Source organism: Globicephala melas, chromosome 3 (genome assembly GCF_963455315.2).
Source record: "Globicephala melas chromosome 3, mGloMel1.2, whole genome shotgun sequence".
Taxonomy (NCBI): Eukaryota; Metazoa; Chordata; class Mammalia; order Artiodactyla; family Delphinidae; genus Globicephala; species Globicephala melas.
This window is the reverse complement of record NC_083316.1, coordinates 62,355,536-62,383,525: the sequence shown is the minus strand read 5'-3', so window position 1 is coordinate 62,383,525 and position 27,990 is coordinate 62,355,536. Positions and strand designations below refer to the sequence as shown.

The following is a 27,990-nucleotide window of genomic DNA, read 5'->3' as shown; positions in this document are numbered from 1 at the left end:
TAAGTCTCATTGCTCCTTTTATTTTAATAGCTGAAGAGATTAGAATTTCCAAACAGCTATACCAATCCATGAATGTTTAGAAAGAAACATGAACTCTTTCCTAATACATTGAGTAGCCGTTTATTCTAATGCTCTTACATCTTCAGGCTTGAGCTTTCAGAGTAGATACTACCAGGTAAAAATATAGTTCTCAATCTAGGAACCCCAGATAGAGTTTGGAGAATCTCTTTTTCTTTATTATATATTTTTTAAAGCTACCAAAGTAACACAGGACCATTGCTCCCCAGCCTTACTGAAGGGAGGTGGATCCAGCCTCGAAAAAGATGTAGAGAGCCTGGGTACCCATCCCTTCTCAGCCTCCCCATTGGTCTGAATGCTTCTTAGTGGTAGAAATGGGTCAGAAAAGTGAGGGAACAACTCTGGAACTCTGAGCTTTGAATATTTACTGATCAGGTCCCATAGGACTGATTTTCTAAGAAAAAACTTAAAGGAATAGCAAAGTCCCCGTAGCTGGTGTCCCATAGCAGTGTTTTTCAATCTGTGGGTCAAAACTCATTAATGGGTCATAAAATCAATTTGAGGGGTCTTAACCAGCATAGTATTTTATTAATGAAATAGGACAGAAAGGACTGGAATAAAAAATACCAGAATGGATCACATTTTATTTCAATGGTTGTACATGTACTTTACTGGGTCATTATATCAATATAAATTGTGTTTCTTATGAAGGGTCATCTTCAGAAGAGCTTGGAAGTCACTTTCCTATAGCACTTTGTCTGTCCCTGTCTGGTTGCTGAGCCATTTATGACAGCTCACATCTCCTCCTCCTTACTAGCCTGCAAACTTCTTGAAGTGGGACTAATGTCCAAATTACTTTTCCTTGGCCACAGTGATTTCCTTAATACCGTGTACATGGTGGGTGCTTAGTAAACCTGTTTAATATTTGCTTCTTATTTATTTTGCTTTCAAGTTATAAATATATACTTTTCAAAATTGTCAAGTACTATTTGTAATTGTTTTGTTACCTGTAGGCTGGGGTTCATATAAGCATTGCCTTTTAACCATCTTTTCCTTATTTTTGGAACTGTGGCCCAAACATAGACTTCCAAGCATAGAGGAGGTCACTGAAAATGGGTTCCGCTGAGGCTATTATGCAGATCTGAACTTCTGTTTTTCAAAGAGCTCTCTCAGCTGCTGCTCGGTCGTGGCTTCTTTCTGCTGCATAAGCTCGGCTGTTCCTTTGGTCACTCCCCAGGCATCCGGCTTTGACATAGAAGGGTTGTACGGCCTGCCTGAGGCTATCTGAAGATTCTCCCAGTATTCCTTCCTGGCCCTGGGGGAACAAAACACACAGCAGGAGACTTCTCCCTGAGCTTCCCTCTCTAGGTGGCAGAGCTAAGACACCCCTGTAGAGCTGTCTTTGGGCTCTTGAGAGTGTGTCCATTGAAACACATTTATCTTTTTCTTTCAGAATCTGTAGGTCTAAAGTTACTTTGAATTTCTTCTTTTTACATACACATAGGTTCAAAAGCTAAGAGTTTAGAATAGGGACATTTTCTATCCAAATTACCCTACCTCTCCATCCTCACTTTCTGGCACTCTACTTCCTGAGCCAGCTGAGCCCACATTTGCTGCTCTCCCCAAAGCCAGTGTTGCTTCTGCACCTCTCACCCTGAGGATCCCGCCCCAGCCTCCTTTCTATTTCCCTTGTCTCCTAGTTCAGGCCTCGCCACGTTTGGTATCTTCCAGCAGAGATTTCCTCACAGGTTTCCCTGTCTCGAGGCTACTGAAACTTGCAAATCTAACTTTGTCTCGGACCCCTTGAGACCCTCCAGGCTCCTCACTGCCTTGGGATGAGGTCATCTCAACCTCGTGAGCATGAACAAAGGCCACCTCCTGTTCCTGACCTGTGTCTTTACCAAATTCTGAATCCAATATTCTCAAACTTCTAGTGTCTCAGCACCTTGTCCTCTTGCCACATCTCAGTGCTTCCCTCTAGGCTGTTCTCCTGTCTGGCCATCTAATTCGTCCTTCAGAATTCAGCTCTGGTGTTAGCTCTGTAAGAAATTCTTCACCAACCTTCCCACCTTTCCCCCTGTGGGCCATTAGTACAGACTCCACAGCACCTGTGCACATCTTCATCCTTAACTTACCATACCAGTTTGAACTTAGCTGTTTATTTCTCTGCCTACTAGACTGTTACCTCCTTGCGGACAGGCCTGTGCCTTGTCCAACGTGCTCCCTCAGCAACCACAACGGTGCCTGACATAGTTGTGCTCAACTAATGTTCACTGAACAGAGGGAAACTGCTCCCTCTGCTTGGGGTGCATCCTCCACCCCCTTCTTTATCCCGTGGAAGCCTACTCAGCTCTTCAAAATCCAGCCCCAACGTCCCTTCTTCTAAAGTATCTATTAGGTAGCGATAGTTATTCTCTCCTCTTCATTGTTACTTTTTTATCCATGCCTCTACTCAAGCAGTTAACTACATCACCTTTCTTCTCCATTTTCCCCAGTAGACCGCGAGATTCTCTTAGCCAGGGACCACAGCCTTTCATTTCTATATTCCTAGTGCCCTGCACATAGCCTGGTGTGAAACTCTGTTTGTTTATTGTTCCTGTTCCCCACTGGAATGTAAACTCTGTGGGTAAAGACATGTTTTATCTCATTCACCACTGTCTTCCCAGCTCTAAGGTTCGTGCTTGGCACAGAACGGGCAATTAATACTTGCTGTACTTAAATCCTAACAACTGATTCACTGTTAGTGTCCACCACATGGATGGTGCTTTCCTAGAGTGTGAAATCACATTGTGTTGCAACTTACATGATTTATATTCTATATTCTTAAAGCTTTCCCCAAAAACCACTCCATAAAGCTACGTTATAAACACCTCTATGAGAGAATTTAAAGAGGATAACTGATTCTTTACCATTACACAGCAAATAGGCTGCAGTTTGGGTAATGACCTCATTTGGACATCTTCATAATCTAAATGAGTTTGGTTTGGGAAATACAGTTTAAGGTTCTTACCTTGCTCTGATCCAGGGTTTGGTGTGCATGTCCAAACCACTTCCCCAGCTGCCATGTTTTTCTGAGGCTGGTGGCAAAAATCCCCTTTCCGGGGCCAGCTCCTCTGCAATCGCCCTGATGTGGTAGGGCTCAAATCCACAGCACCCACCTATGTACCTGACCCCCAGGTTGTAGGCCTCTCTGGCGTATTTTTGAATATCCCATCTGGTTGCCACTCTGGGCTCCAGTCCTGTAATAAATGACACTCTGCTTAAATTAAAAATAGATATTCAAAACAAACAGCTATAATAAATGTGATATTTTCAATAAATGAGTTAGATAAGTTGTCAATATTTAGTTCCTAACTCTTAAAAACTATTAGCTATTTTGCATTGACATATCCAATTGTAAATACTGTGACAGCCGGACTTCAAGATGATTCCCAATGATCTCTGCCCTCTGACGTTCTCACCCTTGTGTGGACCCTCCTGTATTATGTCAGGTTGGTCTGTGAGACCCATAGAATATGGCAGAAGGGATAGTTTGTGACTTCTGAGGCTAGGTCATAAGAGACATTATGTTTTCTGCCTTGTTCTCTCCTGGAACGTTCAGCCCAGTTGCCGTGTTGTGAGAACACTCAGATACCACAGTGGAAAGCCCATGAGCTAAGGAGCTGAGGCCTCCAGTCCACAGACAGAAAAAAACTGACCCTGACTCCCAACAGCCAACTGAGAGAGCCTGCAAGTAGATCCCCCAGCCCCCATCAGGCCTTCAGATGACTATAACCCTTGCTAGAGTCTGGACTGCAACGTATTAAGAGACTCTGAGCTAAGCTGCTCCCAAATTCATGACCCACAGCAACTTGAGATATAATAAATATTTGTTGTTTAAAGCCACTAAATTTTGCAATAATTTGTTCTACAGCAATAAATACCACAAATGCCTTGCCGTTCTTCTTCTATGGTTCTTCTAGACGGATTATTTTCCAGGGTCCCTCTAGAATATGGGGTAAGGACCTTAGAATGAAATAGGAGGCTGGCCAGGGTCTGGCCCCGCTCACCCGTGGCTTGATTCTCCAGGTAGACTCACCCCCACTTCCCACACATGCTTTATCCCTCTTCCCAGACTGCAAGTATTACCCCCTTCATCTGCTTGGTCTCTTCATTCAAATCTGTTACACAGTAACCCAATGATGGTAACTTCCCTCTGCCCCGCAAACTCAGATATTGCTAGAATATCTAAGCAACATTCAGAATAGGAGAAAAGTATCTGGGCGATAACCTGGTCTAAACGACTTATTTTTTCTGATGAGAAAATTAAGATCTGGGAGAACTAAGAAATTTTGCTAAGGTTCTGCAACTTAGCAACAGAGCTGGAACCAGAAACAGAATCTTTGCTGATCCTACCCAGGAGGGCGTCCTTTCTGCCAACTTCAGGTATGACGAATTGGTTGTCTACCTAGGTGTTGACTCATCTTTGATTTTACATTTAAGTTCAGAGGTCTTTTTTGCTTGCCGGTCCTGTCTTTTCCTAATGTCTAATTTAAAAGTTTTGGGTTGCAAGGAGAGAAGCTGGGGGCAAGATATGAGGGGATTTGCAGCCATTACTTTACATGATAAAGCTCTATGGCTAGAGATTTCTTTGGAATTTGTCAAACATAAAGACCCTGAGATGCTTTATAAAACGTCTGTCTTACCGAAGGGGAATTCTGGCAGGTCGATAAATCCCTGTTTGCCACAGTCGGGAGTGTGGTAGGCCAAGGGCTGACTCATCAGGTGGGCTTTCAGTCCCGCGGCCTCCAGGCCTTCTTTCATGAGCTTCACTGTTTGTAAGCTAGTTGTGAGGTCAAAATGGCAGTTCACGCCAACGATGGAAGCTCCTGCAAGTGGGAAGAACATTTGAGCTTTAGGGATTCACCAGGTACCAATGGGCCCGACTCTCTTCTCACTCAGGGAGCTTTTATTTGGAATGGTGAATTGGAAGTATGGCACTGGGTCCCTGCAAACTTATCTCACCCTTGGGCAAGAATGATTAGTAACAGGCAGCAAGCCCTTTCTGCGAACAGTGCTTTGAAGAGTCAGCTATATTTGAAGTGTCGTTTATGCATACTTGGCTGTCCATCATTTTTTGAAAAATATAATCATTATTAGAGGTTTTTTTAACTTCAAATTTTAGTAGTCATTTTAAAAAAATCATCATTGGACTGTTCTTTAACTTCAAATTTTAGTAGCCATTTTTTCAATCTTTGACATTATATTTGCAAAGCATGATAATTTTTCACGACTCCCAGCTGCCCCATGGCACCTGTGGTTACGACTCATCTGAGGAATAAATCAATGTTTCCTTTTATCAGGCCAATTTAACAATATTATTAAGTTTCTTGGGCATAACAGCAGAGTGTAATTTAGGAAACGGTTTTTCCGAAACTTTCGTACAAGTGAAATCATATAATATGTGTCCTTTCCTGAATGGCTTATTTCACTTAGTACAATGTTTTCAAGGCTCATCCCTGTTGAAGCATGTGTCAGAATTTCATTCCTTTTTATGGCTGAATGATATTCCATTGCATGTACGTACCACATTTTGCTTATCCATTCATTAGTTGGACACTTGGGTTGTCCGACAAAAAGGACTTTTTTGATGAACTCATGGCCTAGGATTTTGTAGCTGGGATATAGAGATGCCAAGAACAAGGAAAGGAAAGATTCGTTCTGGCCACAATGAGAGCGGCACCAACATCCAGATTCCAGGAGCAGCAGAGCTGATGCTGCACGCTGTGACCTCCAGTGTTCAGTGGCAGGCGTCTTAGCGGTCCTCACTGGCCTGGGCCTGCAGTTCGCTCTTCATTTTTGTTCCAATCTGGCCTCACTTCCCGTCATTCCTCTGAATCAGTTTTTGTTAAGGACACCGATGACCTCAATCTTGCCAAGTCTGGTAGTCACTTCTCTCTTCTCATCTTACTCAACGTCTCGGCAGCATTCAACCTCGTGGCACTCTCTCCTTCATCGATACTCCCCTTCTCTTGGCTTCTGAGAACTTCCCCCACTCTCTGAGTGTTGCCCCTACCTCCCTGGCTGCTTTTTTTTGAGTGTTATGTGCTGACCCCTCCTCAAGGCTAAACCTTTCAGTCCTGTGGTGTCCCAGGATCCCACTGAGCCATCTTCTCTTCTGCATCTACACTTCCTTTTCAGCCCCAGGCTCTCAATACCATCTATATCCAGACCTCTCCCAAGCTTCTCTCTCTAACCCTGACCTTTCTACTGGGTTCCAGACTGGTATATTCAACAGCTTACTGAACAGGGTCACTTGGGTCTCGACTACCTTTTTCTTCTTTTCTCTTTCTTTCTTTCTTTCCCTTTCTTTTCCTCCCTTCCTCCCTCTCTCCCTCCCTCCCTCCCTTCCTCCCTCCCTTCCTTCCTTCCTTCCTTCCTTCCTTCCGTCCATCCATCCGTCCTTCCTGGTGTCCTGGAGCCACAGTTTCTCTTTCCTTGCTAGATGTCATTACATTAATGAAGTCATCACATCTTGGCTATTTATTGATGTCTATTAGGTATAAAGGTCCTTGTAAGGGGTTTTAGAGAAATATAAATAAAGGACACCAAAGATTTTATAATTTAGCACAGGGCTTCCCAAGGTTTGCTCTATGAAAACAAGGTTCTATGATCAATTAAATTGGGCAGTAGTCATTTACTGTAGTCCCTTCTTGGAGACTGCCAGTACACACGAACACGTCAAAGCCTCTGAGAAGTTCTGCCGCCAAGAGGCTGCTTAACGTGGCTTAACACAGCATTTTCTATCCGTGTGTAACTGCAGAACCCTATTAACAGTCTCACAGATTAGAAATGTCATCTGAGGACACGCTAAATGTGCGACGCAGCTGCTGAGAGGAGGAAGTGATTATTTGGGGTAGGGATGACTATGTCAGGGCACATGGAAGTTGAACTAACATTGGAAGATGGACTAGATTTGTGAGACGGATATTGACTAAGGACCTGTCATGTGCTGGGTGCTGTGCTGGGCACACGGTACTCCGTGCTGAGCCAAGCAGACATAGTCTCTGCCCTCTGGGATTTTACAATCAAGTGAGAGAGCCAGACATTCAAGACATAAACGAATGAGATAACTGGGGAGTTCTGTGAAGGATAGAAACAGGGTACAGTGAGGTCAAGCACTGTGGCCACTCACTCTGAACAGACCGGCAGGGGAAGGAGTAGATGCAGGCCAAGAATCCCTGCCAATTAACAGTTGGGATGATGAGGGCCTCCTCTCATCTTTTTGAAACATATTAATTTGGTTTCTCCCCCCATTTCTAATATGTAGAATAAAAAATTAGGATCCTACAATGTCATTCCTAAACCTAAATAATTATTATTAGTGACAAGTATGAAGTGACTTTCATGAACTATTAAGAGTTGGATAAAGATGAGAAATTAAACAATTAGCCAGTCAAAATCTCTGTTCCACAGAGTGAGTCAGACTCTTCCACGGACACTGTGTTATTCCTCAGGTTGAAAATGAGGCAGCTTTGAAAAAAGTCTGTGAATTTTCCCTAATTGAAATGAGACCCAATATTAGGAATGGAAATTATATGAAAAGGTAAATTAGGTGCTCCATGTCTCACATCAAAGGATTTGAAAATTTATTATAGCAATTACAAAAAGTAAAGCATACCCGTCATTTATGAGAATGGAAAAACTTTGGCAAAGAGGGCAACTGACTTAAAAGTTATTAATGTCTAAAGACCTCAACTTTAGATAGTTTAAAATAAAACATAATTTTTCCTAATGTTCCTTTTGATTTACTAAAATTCTTCTCATTTCCAGGTGTTAAACCTTCAGCGTAGGTCTAATTGCCCATTTCAAAAGGCTGGTATGTCTGTGTATGTATTTTTTTTTAACATTTTTTTCTCTTTGGGACTCAATAATGATATTATAGATATTCCTAAGAAAGTAAATTAATGGCTTTCCTGTAACAAAAGTAGTATATAGTGATTCATAGATGGACCTGCATTTGTATGTCATTTAAAAGACACACTAGGGGCTTCCCTGGTGGCGCAGTGGTTGAGGATCTGCCTGCCAATGCAGGGGACACGGGTTCGAGCCCTGGCCCGGGAAGATCCCACATGCCGCGGAGCAACTACTGAGCCTGTGTGTCTGGAGCCTGCGCTCCGCAACAAGATAGGCCGCGATAGTGAGAGGCCCGCGCACCGCGATGAAGAGTGGCCCCCGCTCGCCACAACTAGAGAAAGCCCTCGCACAGAAATGAAGATCCAACACAGACAAAAATAAATATAAAAATAAATAAATAAATTTTAAAGATAGACACACTAATTGCAAACTGGCCAGAACGCATCATCACCTGCTTTCACCAGGCGCACTGCACATTCGCCAGGGGCCACACCGTGTAAATCTCCCTCTGGGCCGATGCACATGGTCGCTGCCACTGGTTTTCCAGATGCTTTCAAGGCTTCAACTGCCCATACAGCCTCTTCAACGTGTTCAAAATACTGAAATAAGTTAAAGTCAAGATACTTTTAATCTTGTTTCTTCCCAAATAATTTGAAAACTTATCCTACTGTGTATTAACTTAATTATCCTCAGATGGGTGTTTTTCAAACTCTGAGTTGTGACCCATTAACATTTTTAAAACAGAATAGAAAGGTGATTTCAGCGACTTACAGCCCACAGGTTTGAAGAATACTATGTCACGTTAACTGAATCACATTTAGTTGAAGCCCTAAATTGGAAAAACATTTCAAAACTAAATATTACAGCTACTAGTCATGACTGGTGCCTAACCCCATATGGTCCTCATGAGAGTAAAAGGCAGAGAAAATGTCCTAAGTGTACTCGTCTCATCTTAGATCGTATATGTTTACCTCTGCGATCAAAAAGTCCACGTTCTTCTTCATGAAGACCTCTAACTGTTGCTGGAAGACTTTTTTGACTTCAGTTTCCCTCTTGCAGCTAAGGTACGAAGGTGTCTGGCTTACGCCTCCTGCCACCAAGGCGTCTCCCTCATCAGCTACTTGCCGGGCAATATCACAAGCAGCTTCATTGACTTTCTGCCCCTAAAATGGATGAATTTATGATACATCTACATTTTCATGTGAAATTGAAGCAAAATTGTTATTCAACGTCCAAATCTCAGTTGTATGTTATAACAGTGATTTTATTCCAGAAAACGACAGTGATGGAATAGTTCAATGCTTTATGGAGTTGAGCAATTTGCAGTAACAACATTGCCAATAACAGTGATTAAAAAAAAAAAATCTAATGATGGTATTTAGGATATTATATTATACCAAAGATCTGTGAGAGGGTAAAAGTCCTTACATAAAAGGATCTGGTATCTTCCAATGCCTAAGCTGCTCTTAGAAGAATACCTAGCAAATAGTGGTGATGATGATGATGATTTGCTTTTATGATTAATAAGAATAAAATTCAATTTAAATTACTACAGAATTCATGACTTTTTGTCATTATATATTTTTTCAACAGATACATGTATCACAAGTCAGGTCTTTTCTGATTTTTTAGACAATATAAATTGATGTTTGTCCTCAAAAAACCCCAGTACTAGAGATCACACAGTCTCATGTAATTTTAGAATTCCTTTTTCATTTTAGAGATGAAGAAATTGCTGATTTGATGGGATAAGTAAATGGTTTGCCCAACATCATGCAGTTGATTGTAGCTGAGCCTGGAAGATTCTAGGTTCACTGACTCCTGGCACATATGACCTTTCTCCTATACTGTGTCACATTAACAAATTGTAAAGATGTAAGAGTTTCGGACTTCCCTGGTGGCTCAATGGTTAAGAATCCGCTTGCGACTGGTTCCGGGAAGATGGCGGAAGAGTAAGACGCGGAGATCACGTTCCTCCCCACAGATACACCAGAATTACATCTACGCGTGGAACAACTCCTACAGAGCATCTACTGAACACTGGCAGAAGACCTCAGACCTCCCAAAAGGCAAGAAACCCCCCACGTACCTGGGTAGGGCAAAAGAAAAAACTAAACAGAGACAAAAGGATAGGGACGGGTCCTGCACCAGCGGGAGAGAGCTGTGAAGGAGGAAAAGTGTCCACACACTAGGAAGCCCCTTCGCGGGTGGAGGCTTCGTGAGGCGGAGTGGGGGAGCTTGGGAGCCGCGGAGGAGAGCACAGCAACAGGGGTGCGGAGGCAAAGCGGACAGATTCCAGCGCAGAGGATCGGGCCGACCGGAACTCGCCAGCCGAGAGGCTTGTCTGCTCGCCCGCCGGGGCGGGCGGGACTGGGAGCTGAGGCTCCGGCTTTTGTCGGAGCGCCGGGAGAGGACTGAGGTTGGCGGCGTGAACACAGCCTGCAGGGCGTTAGTGCACAGCGGCTGGCCGGGAGAGAGTCCGGGGAGAAGTCTGGAACTGCCGAAGAGGCAAGAGACTTTTACGTCCCTCTTTGTTTCCTGGTGCACGAGGAGAGGGGATTAAGAACGCTGCTTGAGAGAGCTCCAGGGACGGGCGCGAGCCGCGGCTAAAAGTCCGGAGCCCAGAGACAGACATGAGACGCTAGGGCCGCTGCTGCCGCCACCGGGAGGCCTGTGTGCGAACACAGGTCACTAGCCACATGCCCTTCCGGGGAGCCTGTGCAGCCCGCCACTGCCAGGGTCCCGGGATCCAGGGACAACTCCCCCGGGAGAACGCACAGGCGCGCCTCAGGCTGCAACGTCTCGCCGGCCTCTGCCGCCGCAGGCCCGCCCCACACTCCGTGCCCCTCCCTACCCCCGGGCCTGAGTGAGCCAGAGCCTCCGAATCAGCGGCTCCTTTAACCCCGTCCTGTCTGAGCAAAGAACAGACGCCCTCCGGCGACCTACACGCACAGGCGGGGCTAAATCCAAAGCTGAGCCCCTGGGAGCTGTGAGAACAAAGAAGAGAAAGGGAAATCTCTCCCAGCAGCCTCAGAAGCAGCGGATTAAAGCTCCACAATCAACTTGATATACCCTGCATCTGTGGAATACCTGAATAGACAACCAATCATCCCAAATTAAGGAGCCCTGTGGATGAAAGGCTCTTGGTGCTGCAGCCAGGAGTCAGTGCTGTGCCTCTGAGGTGGGAGAGCCAACTTCAGGACACTGATCCACAAGAGACCTCCCAGCTGCACATAATATCAAACAGCAAAAATTTCCGAGAGATCTCCATCTCAACGCCAGCACCCAGCTTCACTCAACGACCAGCAAGCTACAGTGCTGGACATCCTATGCCAAACAACTAGCAAGACAGGAACACAACCCCACCCATTAGCAGAGAGGCGGCCCAAAATCATAATAAGTCTACAGACACCCCAAAACACACCACCAGACGTGGACCTGCCCACCAGAAAGACAAGATCTAGCCTCATCCACCAGAACACAGGCACTAGTACCCTCCACCAGGAAGCCTACACAACCCATTGAACCAACCTTAGCCACTGGGGACAGACACAAAAAACAACAGGAACTACGAACCTTCAGCCTGCAAAAAAGGAGACCCCAAACACAGTAAGATAAGCAAAATGAAAAGACAGAAAAACACACCGCAGATGAAGGAGCAAGATAAAAACCCATCAGACCTAACAAATGAAGAGGAAATAGGCAGTCTACCTGAAAAAGAATTCAGAATAATGATAGTAAGGTTGATCCGAAATCTTGGAGATAGAATGGACAATAGAATGGACAAAATGCAAGAATCAGTTAACAAGGACCTAGAAGAACTAAAGATGAAACAAGCAATGATGAACAACACAATAAATGAAATTAAAAGTACTCTAGATGGGATCAATAGCAGAATAACTGAGGCAGAAGAACGGATAAGTGACCTGGAAGATAAAATAGTGGAAATAACTACTGCAGAGCAGAATAAAGAAAAAAGAATGAAAAGAACTGAGGACAGTCTCAGAGACCTCTGGGACAACATTAAACGTACCAACATTCGAATTATAGGGGTTCCAGAAGAAGAAGAGAAAAAGAAAGGGACTGAGAAAATATTTGAAGAGATTATAGGTGAAAACTTCCCTAATATGGGAAAGGAAATAGTTAATCAAGTCCAGGAAGCACAGAGAGTCCCATACAGGATAAATCCAAGGAGAAATACGCCAAGACACATATTAATCAAACTGTCAAAAATTAAATACAAAGAAAACATATTAAAAGCAGCAAGGGAAAAACAACAAATAACACACAAGGGAATCCCCATAAGGTTAACAGCTGATCTTTCAGCAGAAACTTTGCAAGCCAGAAGGGACTGGCAGGACATATTGAAAGTGTTGAAGGAGAAAAACCTGCAACCAAGATTACTCTACCCAGCAAGGATCTCATTCAGATTTGATGGAGAAATTAAAACCTTTAGAGACAAGCAAAAGCTGAGAGAGTTCAGCACCACCAAACCAGCTCTACAACAACTGCTAAAGGAACTTCTCTAGGCAAGAAACACAAAAGAAGGAAAAGACCTACAATAACAAACCCAAAACAGTTAAGAAAATGGGAATGGGAACACACATATTGATAATTACCTTAAATGTAAATGGACTAAATGCTCCCACCAAAAGACACAGATTGGCTGAATGGATACAAAAACAAGACCCATATATTTGCTGTCTACAAGAGACCCACTTCAGACCTAGAGACACATACAGACTGAAAGTAAGGGGATGGAAAAAGGTATTTCATGCAAATGGAAACCAAAAGAAAGCTGGAGTAGCAATTCTCATATCAGACAAAATAGACTTTAAAACAAAGACTATTAGAAGAGACAAAGAAGGACACTACATAATGATCAAGGGATCGATCCAAGAGGAAGATATAACAATTGTAAATATTTATGCACCCAACATAGGTGCACCTCAATACATAAGGCAAATACTGACAACCATAAAAGGGGAAATCGACAGTAACACATTCATAGTAGGGGACTTTAACACCCCACTTTCACCAATGGACAGATCATCCAAAATGAAAATAAATAAGGAAACACAAGCTTTAAATGATACATTAAATGAGATGGAGTTAATTGATATTTATAGGACATTCCATCCAAAAACAACAGAATACACATTTTTCTCAAGTGCTCATGGAACATTCTCCAGGATAGATCATATCTTGGGTCACAAATCAAGCCTTGGTAAATTTAAGAAAATTGAAATTGTATCAAGTATCTTTTCCGACCACAACGCTATGAGACTCGATATCAATCACAGGAGAAGATCTGTAAAAAATACAAACACATGGAGGCTAAACAATACACTACTTAATAACGAAGTGATCACTGAAGAAATCAAAGGGGAAATCAAAAAATACCTAGAAACAAATGACAATGGAGACACGACGACTCAAAATCTATGGGATGCAGCAAAAGCAGTTCTAAGAGGGAAGTTTATAGCAATACAATCTTACCTTAAGAAACAGGAAACATCTCGAATAAACAACCTAACCTTGCACCTAAAGCAATTAGAGAAAGAAGAACAAAAAAACCCCAAAGTTAGCAGGAGGAAAGAAATCATAAAAATCAGATCAGAAATAAATGAAAAAGAAATGAAGGAAACGATAGCAAAGATCAATAAAACTAAAAGTTGGTTCTTTGAAAGGATAAACAAAATTGATAAACCATTAGCCAGACTCATCAAGAAAAAAAGGGAGAAGACTCAAATCAATAGAATTAGAAATGAAAAAGGAGAAGTAACGACTGACACTGCAGAAATACAAAAGATCATGAGAGATTACTACAAGCAACTCTATGCCAATAAAATGGACAACCTGGAAGAAATGGACAAATTCTTAGAAAGGCACAACCTGCCAAGACTGAATCAGGAAGAAATAGAAAATATGAACAGACCAATCACAAGCACTGAAATTGAAACTGTGATTAAAAATCTTCCAACAAGCAAAAGCCCAGGACCAGATGGCTTCACAGGCGAATTCTATCAAACATTTAGAGAAGAGCTATCACCTATCCTTCTCAGACTCTTCCAAAATATAGCAGAGGGAGGAACACTCCCCAACTCATTCTACGAGGCCACCATCACCCTGATACCAAAACCAGACAAGGATGTCACAAAGAAAGAAAACTATAGGCCAATATCACTGATGAACATAGATGCAAAGATCCTCAACAAAATACTAGCAAACAGAATCCAACAGCACATTAAACGGATCATACACCATGATCAAGTGGGGTTTATTCCAGGAATGCAAGGATTCTTCAATATACGCAAATCAATCAACGTGATACACCATATTAACAAATTGAAGGAGAAAAACCATATGATCATCTCAATAGATGCAGAGAAAGCTTTTGACAAAATTCAACACCCATTTATGATAAAAACCCTGCAGAAAGTAGGCATAGAGGGAACTTTCCTCAACATAATAAAGGCCATATATGACAAACCCACAGCCAACATCGTCCTCAATGGTGAAAAACTGAAAGCATTTCCACTAAGATCAGGAACAAGACAAGGTTGCCCACTCTCACCACTCTTATTCAACATAGTTTTGGAAGTTTTAGCCACAGCAATCAGAGAAGAAAAGGAAATAAAAGGAATCCAAATCGGAAAAGAAGAAGTAAAGCTGTCACTGTTTGCAGATGACATGATACTATACATACAGAACCCTAAAGATGCTACCAGAAAACTACTAGAGCTAATCAATGAATTTGGTAAAGTAGCAGGATACAAAATTAATGCACAGAAATCTCTGGCATTCCTATACACTAAGGATGAAAAATCTGAAAGTGAAATCAAGAAAACACTCCCATTTACCATTGCAACAAAAAGAATAAAATACCTAGGAATAAACCTACCTAAGGAGACAAAAGACCTGTATGCAGAAAATTATAAGACACTGATGAAAGAAATTAAAAATGATACAAATAGATGGAGAGATATACCATGTTCTTGGATTGGAAGAATCAACATTGTGAAAATGACTCTACTACCCAAAGCAATCTACAGATTCAATGCAATCCCTATGAAACTACCACTGGCATTTTTCACAGAACTAGAACAAAAAATCTCACAATTTGTATGGAAACACAAAAGACCCCGAATAGCCAAAGCAATTTTGAGAACGAAAAATGGAGCTGGAGGAATCAGGCTTCCTGACTTCAGACTATACTACAAAGCTACAGTAATCAAGACAGTATGGTACTGGCACAAAAACAGAAATATAGATCAATGGAACAGGATAGAAAGCCCAGAGATAAACCCACGCACATATGGTCACCTTATCTTTGACAAAGGAGGCAGAAATGTACAGTGGAGAAAGGACAGCCTATTCAATAAGTGGTGCTGGGAAAACTGGACAGCTACATGTAAAAGTATGAGATTAGATCACTCCCTAACACCATACACAAAAATAAGCTCAAAATGGATTAAAGACCTAAATGTAAGGCCAGAAACTATCAAACTCTTAGAGGAAAACATAGGGAGAACACTCTATGACATAAATCACAGCAAGATCCTTTTTGACCCACCTCCTAGAGAAATGGAAATAAAAACAAAAGTAAACAAATGGGACCTAATGAAACTTAAAAGCTTTTGCGCAGCAAAGGAAACCATAAAGAAGACCAAAAGACAACCCTCAGAATGGGAGAAAATATTTGCAAATGAAGCAACTGACAAAGGATTAATCTCCAAAATTTATAAGCAGCTCATGCAGCTTAATAACAAAAGAACAAACAACCCAATCCAAAAATGGGCAGAAGACCTAAATAGACATTTCTCCAAAGAAGATATACAGAGTGCCAACAAACACATGAAAGAATGCTCAACATCACTAATCATTAGAGAAATGCAAATCAAAACTACAATGAGATATCATCTCACACCAGTCAGAATGGCCATCATCAAAAAATCTAGAAACAATAAATGCTGGAGAGGGTGTGGAGAAAAGGGAACCCTCTTACACTGTTGGTGGGAATGTAAATTGATACAGCCACTGTGGAGAACAGTATGGAGGTTCCTTAAAAAGCTACAAATAGAACTACCATATGACCCAGCAATCCCACTACTGGGCATATACCCTGAGAAAACCATAATTCAAAAAGAGTCATGTACCAAAATGTTCATTGCAGCTCTATTTACAATAGCCCAGAGATGGAAACAACCTAAGTGTCCATCATCGGATGAATGGATAAAGAAGATGTGGCACATATATACAATGGAGTATTACTCAGCCATAAAAAGAGACGAAATTGAGCTATTTGTAATGAGGTGGATAGACCTAGAGTCTGTCATACAGAGTGAAGTAAGTCAGAAAGAGAGAGACAAATACCGTATGCTAACACATATATATGGAATTTAAGAAAAAAATAATGTCATGAAAAACCTAGGGGTGAAACAGGAATAAAGACACAGACTTACTAGAGAATGGACTTGAGGCTATGGGGAGGGGGAAGGGTAAACGGTGACAAAGCAATAAAGAGGCATGGACATGTATACACTACCAAACATAAGGTAGATAGCTAGTGGGAAGCAGCCGCATAGCACAGGGAGATCAGCTCGGTGCTGTGTGACCGCCTGGAGGGGTGGGATAGGGAGGGTGGGAGGGAGGGTGACGCAAGCGGGAAGAGATATGGGAACATATGTATATATATAACTGATTCATTTTGTTGTGAAGCTGAAACTAACATACCATTGTAAAGCAATTATGCTCCAATAAAGATGTTTAAAAAAAAAAAAAGAATCCGCTTGCCAATGCAGGGGACACGGGTTCGAGCCCTGGTCCGGGAAGATCCCACATGCCGCGGAGCAACTAAGCCCACGACCCACAACTAGTGAGCTTGCGTGTCACAACTACTGAAGTCCGCGCGCCTAGAGCCCGTGCTCCTCAACAAAGAGAAGCCACCGCAATGAGAAGCCCGCGCACTGCAACAAAGAGTAGCCCATGCTCGCCGCCACTAGAGAAAGCCCGTGGGCAGCAACGAAGACCCAACGCAGCCAAAAATAAAATCAATCAATCAATAAATAAAATTAATTTTTAAAGAAGATGTAAGAGTTTGTAAGGATACTCCTTCAGCAACTTAGTCAAGAGACTGAATCATTAATAGTTAAATACTTCTTTGATCTGCTTCATTAAATGCCTTTCTGTTAATTTGAGGGACGCTAGCTAAAACCTAAGAATATTATTTACACATATCTCGTTTCTGTATTGTTTAAAACAAAACAGAACTCTAAAGAGGCTCAACATTTTTCTCTATGAGAGCTTTGGTAATGACACGCGTGTCTACTGTGTCCTTCTAAGAGCGCCATGTGTGGTGTTACTCACGGATATTTTCTCTGCAACATAGTTTCCCCTGTTCTCCAGCTTGTCTTCACTGGCGTAGAAGGTGAAGGTCTGCATGACATTCGATCCAGCTCTGAGGAATTCTCGATGAAGCTGGCGAACTGGGAGATTGAATGAGGGAAAGCTATTCATTGTTAACAGTTTATTAGTCTGTGATGCTTTCAAAAGGCTCTCAGATAAACAACTATGAAAACAGCTGCTTAAATTCCTGGTTGCCTGGCATTTGCTCATCCTGGGGGCAAATGAGGGGTGGATCTGGAGTCTCTTGCCAGGAGAAAGAGATTATCTCTGCCATGGATGTGGGGTGAAGGGAAGAGGGAGGTCCCACAGAGGAAGAATCATCTCAGTGCTTTTGCCAGGCAGAGAAGATGGGGAAGGACATTCCCTAGAGAGGGAACAGCCCGAGCAAAGACAAGGAGGCAAGAAAAGTCTTGGCATTTGGGGGAGTGACAAGCAGTCTGAGTGGCCGGAGTTGAGGATATGCTGGAGAAGTGGTGGGAGATGCACTTGGAAAGGCGGGCTGTCAGAGTGTAAAACAGCCTAGCACATCATCCCAAGGAGTCTAGGTGCCAGACCACAGGTATCAGTGTTTTTGTTTTGTTTTTTTAATTTATTTTATTTATGTATTTTTGGCTGCACTGGGTCTTTGTTGCTGCGCGCGAGCTTTCTCTACTTGCGGCTAACAGGGGCTACTCTTGGCTGTGGTGCACGGGCTTCTCACTGCAGTGGCTTCTCTTGTTGCAGAGCATGGGCTCTAGGCACGCAGGCTTCAGTAGTTGTGGCATGTGGGCTCAGTAGTTATGGCTCACAGGCTCTAGAGCACAGGCTCAGTAGTTGTGGTGCACGGGCTTAGTTGCTCCACGGCATGTGGGATCCTCCCGGATCGGGGATCAAACCCGTGTCCCCTGCATTGGCAGGCGGATTCTCAACCACTGCACCACCAGGGAAGCCCAACTCAGTGTTTCTGAAAGATAATTCTGGTAGTAGAGTGGAATAAGTGTTGGAGAAATGTTCGCAATCTAGGTTCATGGGTGAATACCACGTGGCGAAGCTTTCATTGGCTGGAGGAAACATGGTGGGAGGTTTCTTTTTTTTTTTTCCCCCATATAATCAAATGTATGCAATTTAAAGAGTTATCCTTTGCTCTAAAATAGTGGTCCTAAACCTTGGTTGCCCATTAGATATCCTGCAAGCTTTTCAAAACTTATGAAGGTTAGTGTCAAATCCACATATATTCTAATTTAATTGGTTTGGGGTAAGGCACAAGCAATTTTTTTTAAAGTTTTCCCAGCTGATTCTTATTTTCAGTTTTGTTGAGAATCACCATTCTAAGAGAGCAGGAGGATGTTTCTTCTATAAAATGATATTGAGACTTAGATGGTGTTTTGTTTTTGTCAGGAGAAATGACTGGACAGAGTAAGAAACCAACAGTCGTATATTGAACCCTAAAATTTATTTTGAAATTTCAGAGACTTATAAAGTCTGCCGGTCTGGGAACAACTACGTTAGACACTAGGAAATTATTAGGACACTGGTGTTCTTAGCCCTTCAGAGGCTAAGACTGGAGATTAGTTTGGCATCTTTGCAACCCAGATGCCTAGTAGAGTGCCAAGAACATAGGAAGCTCAGTTTTTGTTTATAAATGGACAAAAAGGTGAGGCCAAAAACGCTTTTGAATTTCAGAGAATGGATTTCTAAGCTTGAAGCCAAATCTCTGCTTTTAAAATCATGGAACCTTTCGTTCTCAGTGGGAACTTAAAAGCATGCCTAAATTAGGGGGTTTCAAAGTTGTTTTAATTAGCAGCAGAATCAACTGAAAAACCTTACATACAGTCAGTCAGATAAACACAGAGTGCTGAGGTTGGAGCAAGGGAGAAGGGACTACAGACTTGGTATCTGGGACAGAATGGTTTATGAATAAGAAGTCCACCCAGCTGGCCCTTTGATGGATTTCCAGAGGCTGTAAAAAAAAAAAAAAAAAAAAAAGCAAAAACCCTGGAATGGTGTGCAAATTGTTTACCTGTATGTACATTGTATAGTGCTCATAGGGTCTATAGTCTTTTATCAGGTTTTTTCAGAGGGCAGTAAGTCAGAAAGGTGAAGACAACCTTTTCACTCTTAATAGATTTGATTTGATTTGATTATTCCATCATGCTTCTTAAAAATGCCATGCTTTTCAAAGTGTGACCCTACTAGACTCACTTGGGGACAATTAAAAATTCAGATTCCTCAAACCCCTCCAGACCCAGGGAAACTGATTCAAAGCTGATTCCACTGAGTGCAAGAACCACAACTTTTGGCATAAATTTTAGTAGGAGAGTTAGTCTGGTAATTTCTGAATATCCTTTCAGTTTCTATTTTCTGTTTCCTCTCATCATAAAACGATGAGTTTTCATCCTCTAACCGACAATAGGGTATGACCAGTTCACATGACAATGATACAACTTATGCTAATTGATTATATTCATTTTATGGCTTTACACTCTTCATATACTAGTTTTATTTTAGCATCACAGAAGCTAAATATTACCAACTTATGTGTGTGTGTATATGTATAAAACATATGACCCAGACATATATGTACAGAATATAGATATTACCTTGTACACTTACTTGAGAAATGCAAGTCTTTGAAATTCCACAACAAACTCTAAAAGGTCAAATAAAAATTTGCAGTATTTCTTCAGTGGGACAATAAATTTGCAGTAAAATCATTTGGCAGCAAAATGTCACCTGAACTAATGTGAGGATATTTATAATTGTATCCTATTTAGTGTGGGTAGCCATATATTTTGATGCAAAAAGAGTATTCATGTGTTTGACGGGGCGTAGGGGAGCACTTCAGACCCTAATAAGAGCGTTATGCAATATGTAGCATATGTAATGTATTAACTTTCTAAAATTCCCACAAATTCTGGATTCTAAGACGCATTTGGCCCCAAAAGGGCTTGGATAAGGAATTGCAGACTTGTAGCATAACCTTCCCTTTCTCACTGCTTCCAGCACTAAAAAGTCAAGTCCAGGCACCACTCCTACAAAAGTGTTTTGGGTGCCGTCCAGTCTACAGGGAAACTTTTCAGGGTCTATATGAATTCTAGTTATTACCCAGTCAAAATTAGAAAAGCACCTGCAAAAACAAATTCATTTGCATAAAGTAGCATGACAATGACCACCGCTCTCATTTAGAGCATGAATGTTTTAAACACATTTCACCACCCCCCACCCCAGAAAAGGTTAAATACATCCAAGGTCGTATGAAATGGTTCTTTGAAGATAAGTTACAAGCAGATTTGTCTTTTCTGATGCGTCCTGTAGTCCACTGTGTTTGACAGAGTTTGAACTAGGCACTGGCAGAGTTGAATATAGGGGATTTCAGTCTGTAGCAGAAAGGATTAAATCTGATGACTCAGTATCATGGAGTTTTCATTAATTCTTGGAAAGCAAGGAGCTCGCAGAAGAAAAAGTAGAGCAAATGCTCAATACATGTAAATAAGCTCAAAATATTCAAGACACAAATGGCCAAGAGATCAAATGTGCTGTTTCTGCATTAATAAAATCAAAGAAAATTGGTATCAGAGCAGTTTCTCTTGAGCTCCTCTAATGTGTGACTTTAAAAAAGTAAACGTGACTAACAAAATTGAAATTTGCAGTTTAAACAACAGTCTTATTTTGTTTCCATGGCAAAGTTTGGGCAAAGGTAGTTTATCGTTAATGTCAGTTTGGCCCAAGAAATATTTCATTCTGAGTTTAACCCAGCAAGCAGACCTTAAGAAACAAACCATAGATATATTAGAAATTCTCACTCTCAGGTCTTAATTATGCCATTGTGTTCCTTACATCCCTTCGACACAATGCTTCTGAAAGTGGGGTTTACCTTGCCATCGTTTGGAGACAAGTATTATAAATATGCAGGTTCCTGGACCCGTCACAAACCTAATGAAACCAAATCTATAAGTGGGGTCTGGGAATTTATTATTTTTAACAAACTCCGCTGGTGAAACTAAAATTCGAGAACTCTTATTGGCTTAGCTTCCAAAGCTTACTAATTGCATTTTTTTTTTAAGGGTAGAACACAGTATTATTTCTACGTTTATTTGGGAATATAAAAGTTGCGTGCATTTGCTGGGTTTCATAGTGGGACTATGGCTCTTCTATTTTGGATTTTTTTTGGGACAGTGTGATTTGAACACACTTCTGTACTTCTCTAGCAGTAATAGGTTAATACAACCAAGAATATTACCAAGAGGGGAAGCAACTCACTCAAGTTAATAACAAGAGCGAATAGTTGTAATGTTTAACATGAGCCAGGCACTCTTTTGAACACTGCACATATCATTTATTTAATCCTCATAACAACTTTATGAGGTAGATGTCAATATTATCTCGGTTTTCTTAGCTAATTTCCCCAAGGCCGCACAGCCTAGCGGCTGTGTCAGGATCTGATCCAGTTTGTCTGGATCCAGAGTCTGTACTGATTCTCAAAACTGTACTGTCTCTCAGTTTATGTTCTTGGTTAATTTCCATCCTTCGTCACTGAGTTTATTGGAATACGCTCTTCTTTAACGTAAAAAACATGTTTATTATTTTATACAATATTCACAAGAACTCTGGTTTCCTCTGAAAGATTTAAATTCTTTCAGAGTGTTGGTTGCTGACGGCTCCTGACTGAGACCCTTCCTAGGAAGTGCCCTAGGCCAAAGGGCACTCCTTTGCCCAGGATTCAGCCCTCTCCTGGAGGAGGGGAGCGCTGACAGCTTGTGTGCAGGGCTTGGTCTGTTAGTAGGGGGAAAACACAAAGACCTAGCTGCCTTGCCTCAATCTGGGACAACTCTGAGGGGCCTGTGCAATTCCAGAGCTCCCTGAGAGATTGGCTGGGGTCTCTGTTACAACTCTTCGCAGCTTAGTTCCAGGTCCTCCCTTTGCCCAGTCCTGCTTCCCTCACTCCCTTAGTTCACTCCCAAGAGTAGAACCCCTGAGCACAACTCTCTACTTCATAATGTGTTTTCTGAGTGGTCTGACCTGCAAGAGTTGAAGCCAGAAATAGTCATGGGAAATAACTCTGAAGGCATCATTTTAGAGTCAGATCTCCTTCTGACTAGCTAGTAATGAGCACCCACACATCACAGGTGATGGAGCTCCCAGCATGCTCTAGGGGTACAACTATTAAAACCTCAACCTGTAGTGAATTAGGATGAGATATCCTTGGAAGGGAATGCACTAGCCGGTGCACTATGTCAGATGTTTGAGAGGTCCAGGGGAAGTAGGAACTATATGGACTCCAGAGCTAGATGGCTATTGTTGGGTACCACCAAATACTGGACAAAGACAATGAAAGGCTACAGGTGAGTCATCTCCGATTTCAGGCAATGTGTGAGAGTCTGAGGATCTTCTGGGTGGTATGTAAAGAGACTCAGTTCCTGTTGCTAGAGAACAGAAAAACTGAGGCTCTGGCCCGGGACTAAATTACATAGGCAGCAGAGTTCTCAACTGGGAAAGCATTTTATTGCCAAAAGTTAGGGTCTGATTAGGAAGAAATGGGACCCTCAGATCTGGAATAAAGACATATGGGTGGATTAACCCATTAGCCTTGAAAACCTACATCCCTCAGAAGTCCATGGACCTGCAAAAGTGACCCATTCCTCCCTTTTAAAGATTAAATCTTCGCTATTCCTTAAGGCTGATACGGAGGCCCTAAGAGACAGCATTTATCCCCTTCAGATTGCATCCTACCTCCCCTCCTGTCCATAAAAGATTTGTGGTCAAAAAAGTAAAGTGAGAATAAGGTGTGTGGGTGCAGGTGCAGGTTAGGTAGGTAGTTGAACAGAGTGGCGCTAGTATACAATGAATTTGACTAGTTGGCAGATACATAATGGAAGAGGGCTTATCTGCAAGATGATGATTGATGCTGTATCATGCAACTTACAGTGGGTTAAGGAGGGAAGGTGGACTTGTGGGGGAGAATGGCTAAAACACACTAAAATGGTAGAGCCAGAGTCGTGATGAGATTGAAGAATAGGAGCACTAGAGAAAGTGAGCAGAAAAGATAGGAGGGGGTAGTCAGAGAATGTGGTATTTGTCCTTGAGATTTCAGAGGTGGACAGCTATTGGCGATGGTGAGGTCTAGGAGAGGGTTGCTAAGGTGGGAATGGAGGGAAAGTTTGCTGGAGATGAGGAGGAGATCAAGGCACTAACAGGAAGAGTGCTGGATGGATCACATGTATGGATGTTGAAGTCAACTAGAGTGTTGAAGAAGGGAGGGGCAGAGAAAGGCAGTGAGCCAGGTTCTAGACTCATCTAGAGTGAGGATCAGCGAACAAGAGGTAGATATAGGGCTTCCCTGGTGGCGCAGTGGTTGAGAGTCCGCCTGCTGATGCAGGGGACACGGGTTCGTGCCCCGGTCTGGGAAGATCCCGCATGCCGCGGAGCGGCTGGGCCCGTGAGCCATGGCCGCTGAGCCTGCGCGTCCGGAGCCTGTGCTCCGCAACGGGAGAGACCACAGCAGTGAGAGGCCCGTGTACCGCAAAAAAAAAAAAAAAAAGGTAGATATAGATGACAGCAACGGGCCATTGATACTTACGCAACAGGCAAACCTGTACTTATGTACCTAGCACAGTGCCCAGCAGGCAATAATAAATATTTGGATACCACGGCATGAATGTATCTGTTTGATGGCATGCTTCTAGACTTGGGTCAACATAGTGGTCTTTTATGAGAGCTTAGAATATAGCTGTGCACCAACCTGCTTCTGGGTGTTCCACAGCAGCTTCTGGGGTCCAAGGTCCTGCCTTCACATAGCCCCTCTTCTCCAGTGCAAAGACAAAACCTCCATCTCCAATCATGACCTCTCCAGAGTTTAACCGTTCTAGGATGCCCTAAAATTACAGAAGAGGAGGAAGAAAAGGTGTTACTTGAATTTTTAAGACAATTTTCTACCTTTAGAACTTTTGCTATCATATTCTTGAGAAGTATGATTTCTTTAGAATTCTCAGAAAATATCTATTTTATACAGAAATTTGTGACTATATTGAGAATCACCAGAATGCTAATATATTGAAAGTTTGTGTATCCATGTGTATGTGACAGGGATGGGGTCTTTCCGAACACATTAAAGAGTATTTGAAGAATATTGTGGGAGGATGTTATGTTTGAATAAACATCTTCAGAGGGATTAGATGAAAAGGTTTTGTTGTAAAGCCTCATTAGATGAAAAGGTTTTGTTGTAAATAAATACTTAAGCACACCTTCTTAAAATGGTGATTGTTAGTCTTCTTATTCTATCAATAAACTAAAGAGAGGATTGTATTTTATAAAGTTGAAGTGGCATACAATGCTATTAAGGCATTTTGAGACTGAAAAGTCAAAAGATATTTGGTGAAGACAGAAGGAAGGAGATACTACCACAAAGAGGGCCAAATCAATTAAAGACTTCTGTCTCTGGTGTTAAAATTCAGTTTCCATAATAGCAGCTGCATTATGCTGTCCAGGAAGTTATGAGTATGCACAGCCTGCTCTCTACAAGTGAGGGAACAGGAAAGAGACAGGTAAATAAAATATTTGTAAACTAATTTCTAATCCAACCTCCATACCTATTCCATGTACAGTACTATGCAATAATTACCCTGGTGTTAATAGAGAAATTTTGAACTTAATATTTTTAAAGGGCTTTGTGACTTAGAAAGTAATTTTCTAGGTAACCATTTTTTTTTTAATTTCAAAAACTCATAGCCTTTAAAAATAAAAGATACCCTAATTCAATTTAGGTCACTCTGATTTTACAAATGAAGAATTAAGGTCCAGAGTCTCTGAGTAATTTATACACGGTCTTCCAGGTGCAGTGTATATGGCCTCCTGATTCTTTTATCCTTAAATGGTATCTAGATTTGATTTTAAATGGGGGTGGGGAGGGTGGGATAGCCCTGAAAAGGCTGTGTAAAGTAATAACTTGGAATGTACTTACCTGTTGTGTTCCATTTATTACTAATAATGGTTGACAAAACAAATGCTGATATAACAAGGGTTACAAATTCTGTGCAAGACATTTGTAGGCTTTTCTGTCTTAGGTCCTCACCAACTTCTGCCTCTCTTCCACACCATTTTGAAACTGGTGCTCAGAGAAAAGAAACATCTGACATTTCTACCTTAAAGCAGTGAAATAAGACTATGCTATATATTCTTGAATAGCCCTTCCACATAGAAAAAATGTCAAGTGTACAAGTCCATGAGATAACAGATACAAAAATATAGAATTGATCACATGTAATTTTGAAATCCAAATACCTGTCATGATTACAATGTGTCTAAATGTCACATTTTAGATTGACACATATACACTAATATGTATAAAACAGATAACTAATAAGAACCTGCTGTATAAAAAAATAAAATAAAATTCCAAAAAAAGTCACATTTTAAAACTACAACTTTGATCGTTATGACCCAATTAACAAGAAAAATAGATATATTGCTAGTCGGTGCAGTTGTATAAAAACATGAACAACAGTCAAATAAATGAGATATGACTGGCTACTAATTTTCATTTGGGTGACGTAATTCATGATATTTTATTCGATCACCTAGCAACTCTCATTGGACTCTTGTGTGTGTTTTCAAACTTTAGTAGCACAACACTTAAATGCACAGCATAGCTAAGAATCTGATACTTGGTGGCAGAGTGGCTAGCGGTGATTCAATTACCATGCTGTACCTTAGTTTATTGAACAATTACATCAGGAAGAACACTCTCTTAGATTCTACTGCATTTTTAAATTACCTGAACTTCAGACTTTCTTGTTCCTAAGCTAAGTGGCTTTTTTTTTAAATGGAATGTGCTCTGAGAAAATGCTCAAGATATTGTTTGTGAAAAAGTGTTGCAAAGCAATATGTGTAATATCAGAATTTTTGTTTAAAAAGTACATATTTGCCTAGACAATAAACTAGCAGAATATACATCAAAATGTAGTAGACACTGTTCTTAGTGGTTTTCCTAGTTGTTTACAATGAACTTGTGTTAGTTTTGTAACGTACGTTTTAATTTTAATCAGAAGTATAGAAGTATTATCGTCCATATTTTAACAGTGACATAGGCATGGAAACAAGGTTACCAAAGAAACTTTTTTTTTCTTCCCATCTTATGTCCATCTGTTGCTAAAATAATCCTTTAAAATGTTTCATTTTGTGAGTTTGAGTCTGGGGTAGTGGATTAGGATTTATGGCAACGTAAATCGGGCCAAACCAAGAAAAAATTTACATCTCTATGGGAATCGTCCTTTCCAGCCTACATCAGCTATTCCTTTAGTAGATATATGGATTGGCAAAATTCTCCACCTAACTGAACAGGTGACAGCCTATAATCGATTGTCATCTCAGCATCTTAAATCCTGGGACTGCATGGCATTTAAAAAATTAATTGAATTAATGTTTTTCCTTGTGTGGAGGTCTTTTTAATTTGAGGCGGGGTCAGCCCTTTAGAAACTAGGTACAGCCCATTTCTAAAGGGATGGCTGGCAATGAATTTGGGAGGTGGACCTGCCCCCACAGTCCTTAGAGCTGCAGGAGTACAGTTGGCCTGGCCCTGTCTCCTTCGCTGCCATTCCCTGGGCCTCTGTCTGCCAGGCATGGAGTTGGGTGCTTTGACACCCAAGGCGCAAGCATATTCCCTACTCCCTCCGTCCTTCTCTTCCCACTCCTAACCATAGTCCTACTCTCAGTGTATCCATCCATCCATCCATCCATCCATCTCCGGCCCCCGCACAGTCCCCCCCCCCCCCAGTAACTAGACGAAGACCCACAATCTGGACTGAAACACTCGTCCCCAGGGAAGGGCGGGCTTGTTACTGGGTTTTTATTTTTAAAACTTATTAACAGTCCTTCCTCAATATCTTACGGCCATTGTGCTTAATTTTTCTGAAACTGTCTTTTCGAGGCCCGCATGGTGCCCTGTTCTGTGATCGCTGAAACCAAACTGCGGGATGAAAACTTACATCATCCAAACAACGCCAGAGCCCTAGGGCTGCGGCGGGGCGGGCTGGTGGGTGCAGCGAGAACCCTGCAAGGTAGGGGCCCTGAGACCCTAGGCGCCTGTGAGTGCGCGGGCGGGAAACGGTGGGAGACCGGGCGCGCGCCTCCCTGCCCTGCAAGCGCTGGGCGTCAAGGGGCGAGCGCGGTGGCACGGGCACAGACCCCAGAGGAGCCCGGGGCACGCAGCAGGGCGACCCCGAGTCCCACCGCCGTGGGGAAGGGAAGTCGCACCTGTGGGTCTAGGAGCCGCATCACGGGGGAGTGCTCAAGACGTTGGGAGTCTCAGCTCTTTGGGGGCGCTCTGGAGTTGGGGGGTCACATAGTTCTAGAGGGCGCTCTGGTCAGGGGGGCAGGAGTGCGGACTCAGAGGCCCCTTGGGGTTCTGCAGCAGAAGTCCTGGGGGGCGTTCTGGTCACAGTCAGGCTCTAAGGGCTCCTCTGCGCTCCCCGCGGCTGAGATGCAATGCGGGGCTGGTTTGTGGATCGAAACTCAGAGCTTTGGCCGGGATGGACAGCGCCCTTGGGTCCCCTGCAGACTCACCTTTTTGGCCTTTTTGCCCCCGACTGGTGCCATCTTCGTGGTGTCCCGGACGGACGGTACTTAACACGGATGAGGACCGGCGAGGCGAGCGTTTCCCCCTGAGAAGCCCGGAGCTGCACGGCGGCAGCAGCC

General features: G+C 42.3%; 1 protein-coding gene across 1 annotated transcript; it reads right to left on the bottom strand.

Moving 5' to 3' along the window:
* Positions 1-27,990, bottom strand: LOC115845143 (betaine--homocysteine S-methyltransferase 1). The gene is made up of 8 exons (XM_030842818.2): positions 27,859-27,990; positions 24,041-24,173; positions 17,284-17,402; positions 8,886-9,077; positions 8,366-8,513; positions 4,704-4,886; positions 3,029-3,257; positions 1-1,333 (listed from the first exon to the last, which is right to left on the bottom strand). The coding sequence occupies exons 1-8, from the start codon at positions 27,889-27,891 to the stop codon at positions 1,150-1,152; spliced, it is 1,221 nt and encodes a 406-aa protein (XP_030698678.1). The 5' UTR covers positions 27,892-27,990; the 3' UTR covers positions 1-1,149.

Excerpts from the sequence above, each read along its gene's own strand:
- LOC115845143 (XM_030842818.2), bottom strand. The coding sequence starts at position 27,891 with ATGGCACCAGTCGGGGGCAAAAAGGCCAAAAAG. Across the intron at positions 9,078-17,283 it reads ATGTTGCAGAGAAAATATCC|GGGCAGAAAGTCAATGAAGC; the intron begins GTGAGTAACACC and ends CATCCATTTTAG. Across the intron at positions 8,514-8,885 it reads TGGACTTTTTGATCGCAGAG|TATTTTGAACACGTTGAAGA; the intron begins GTAAACATATAC and ends AACTTATTTCAG.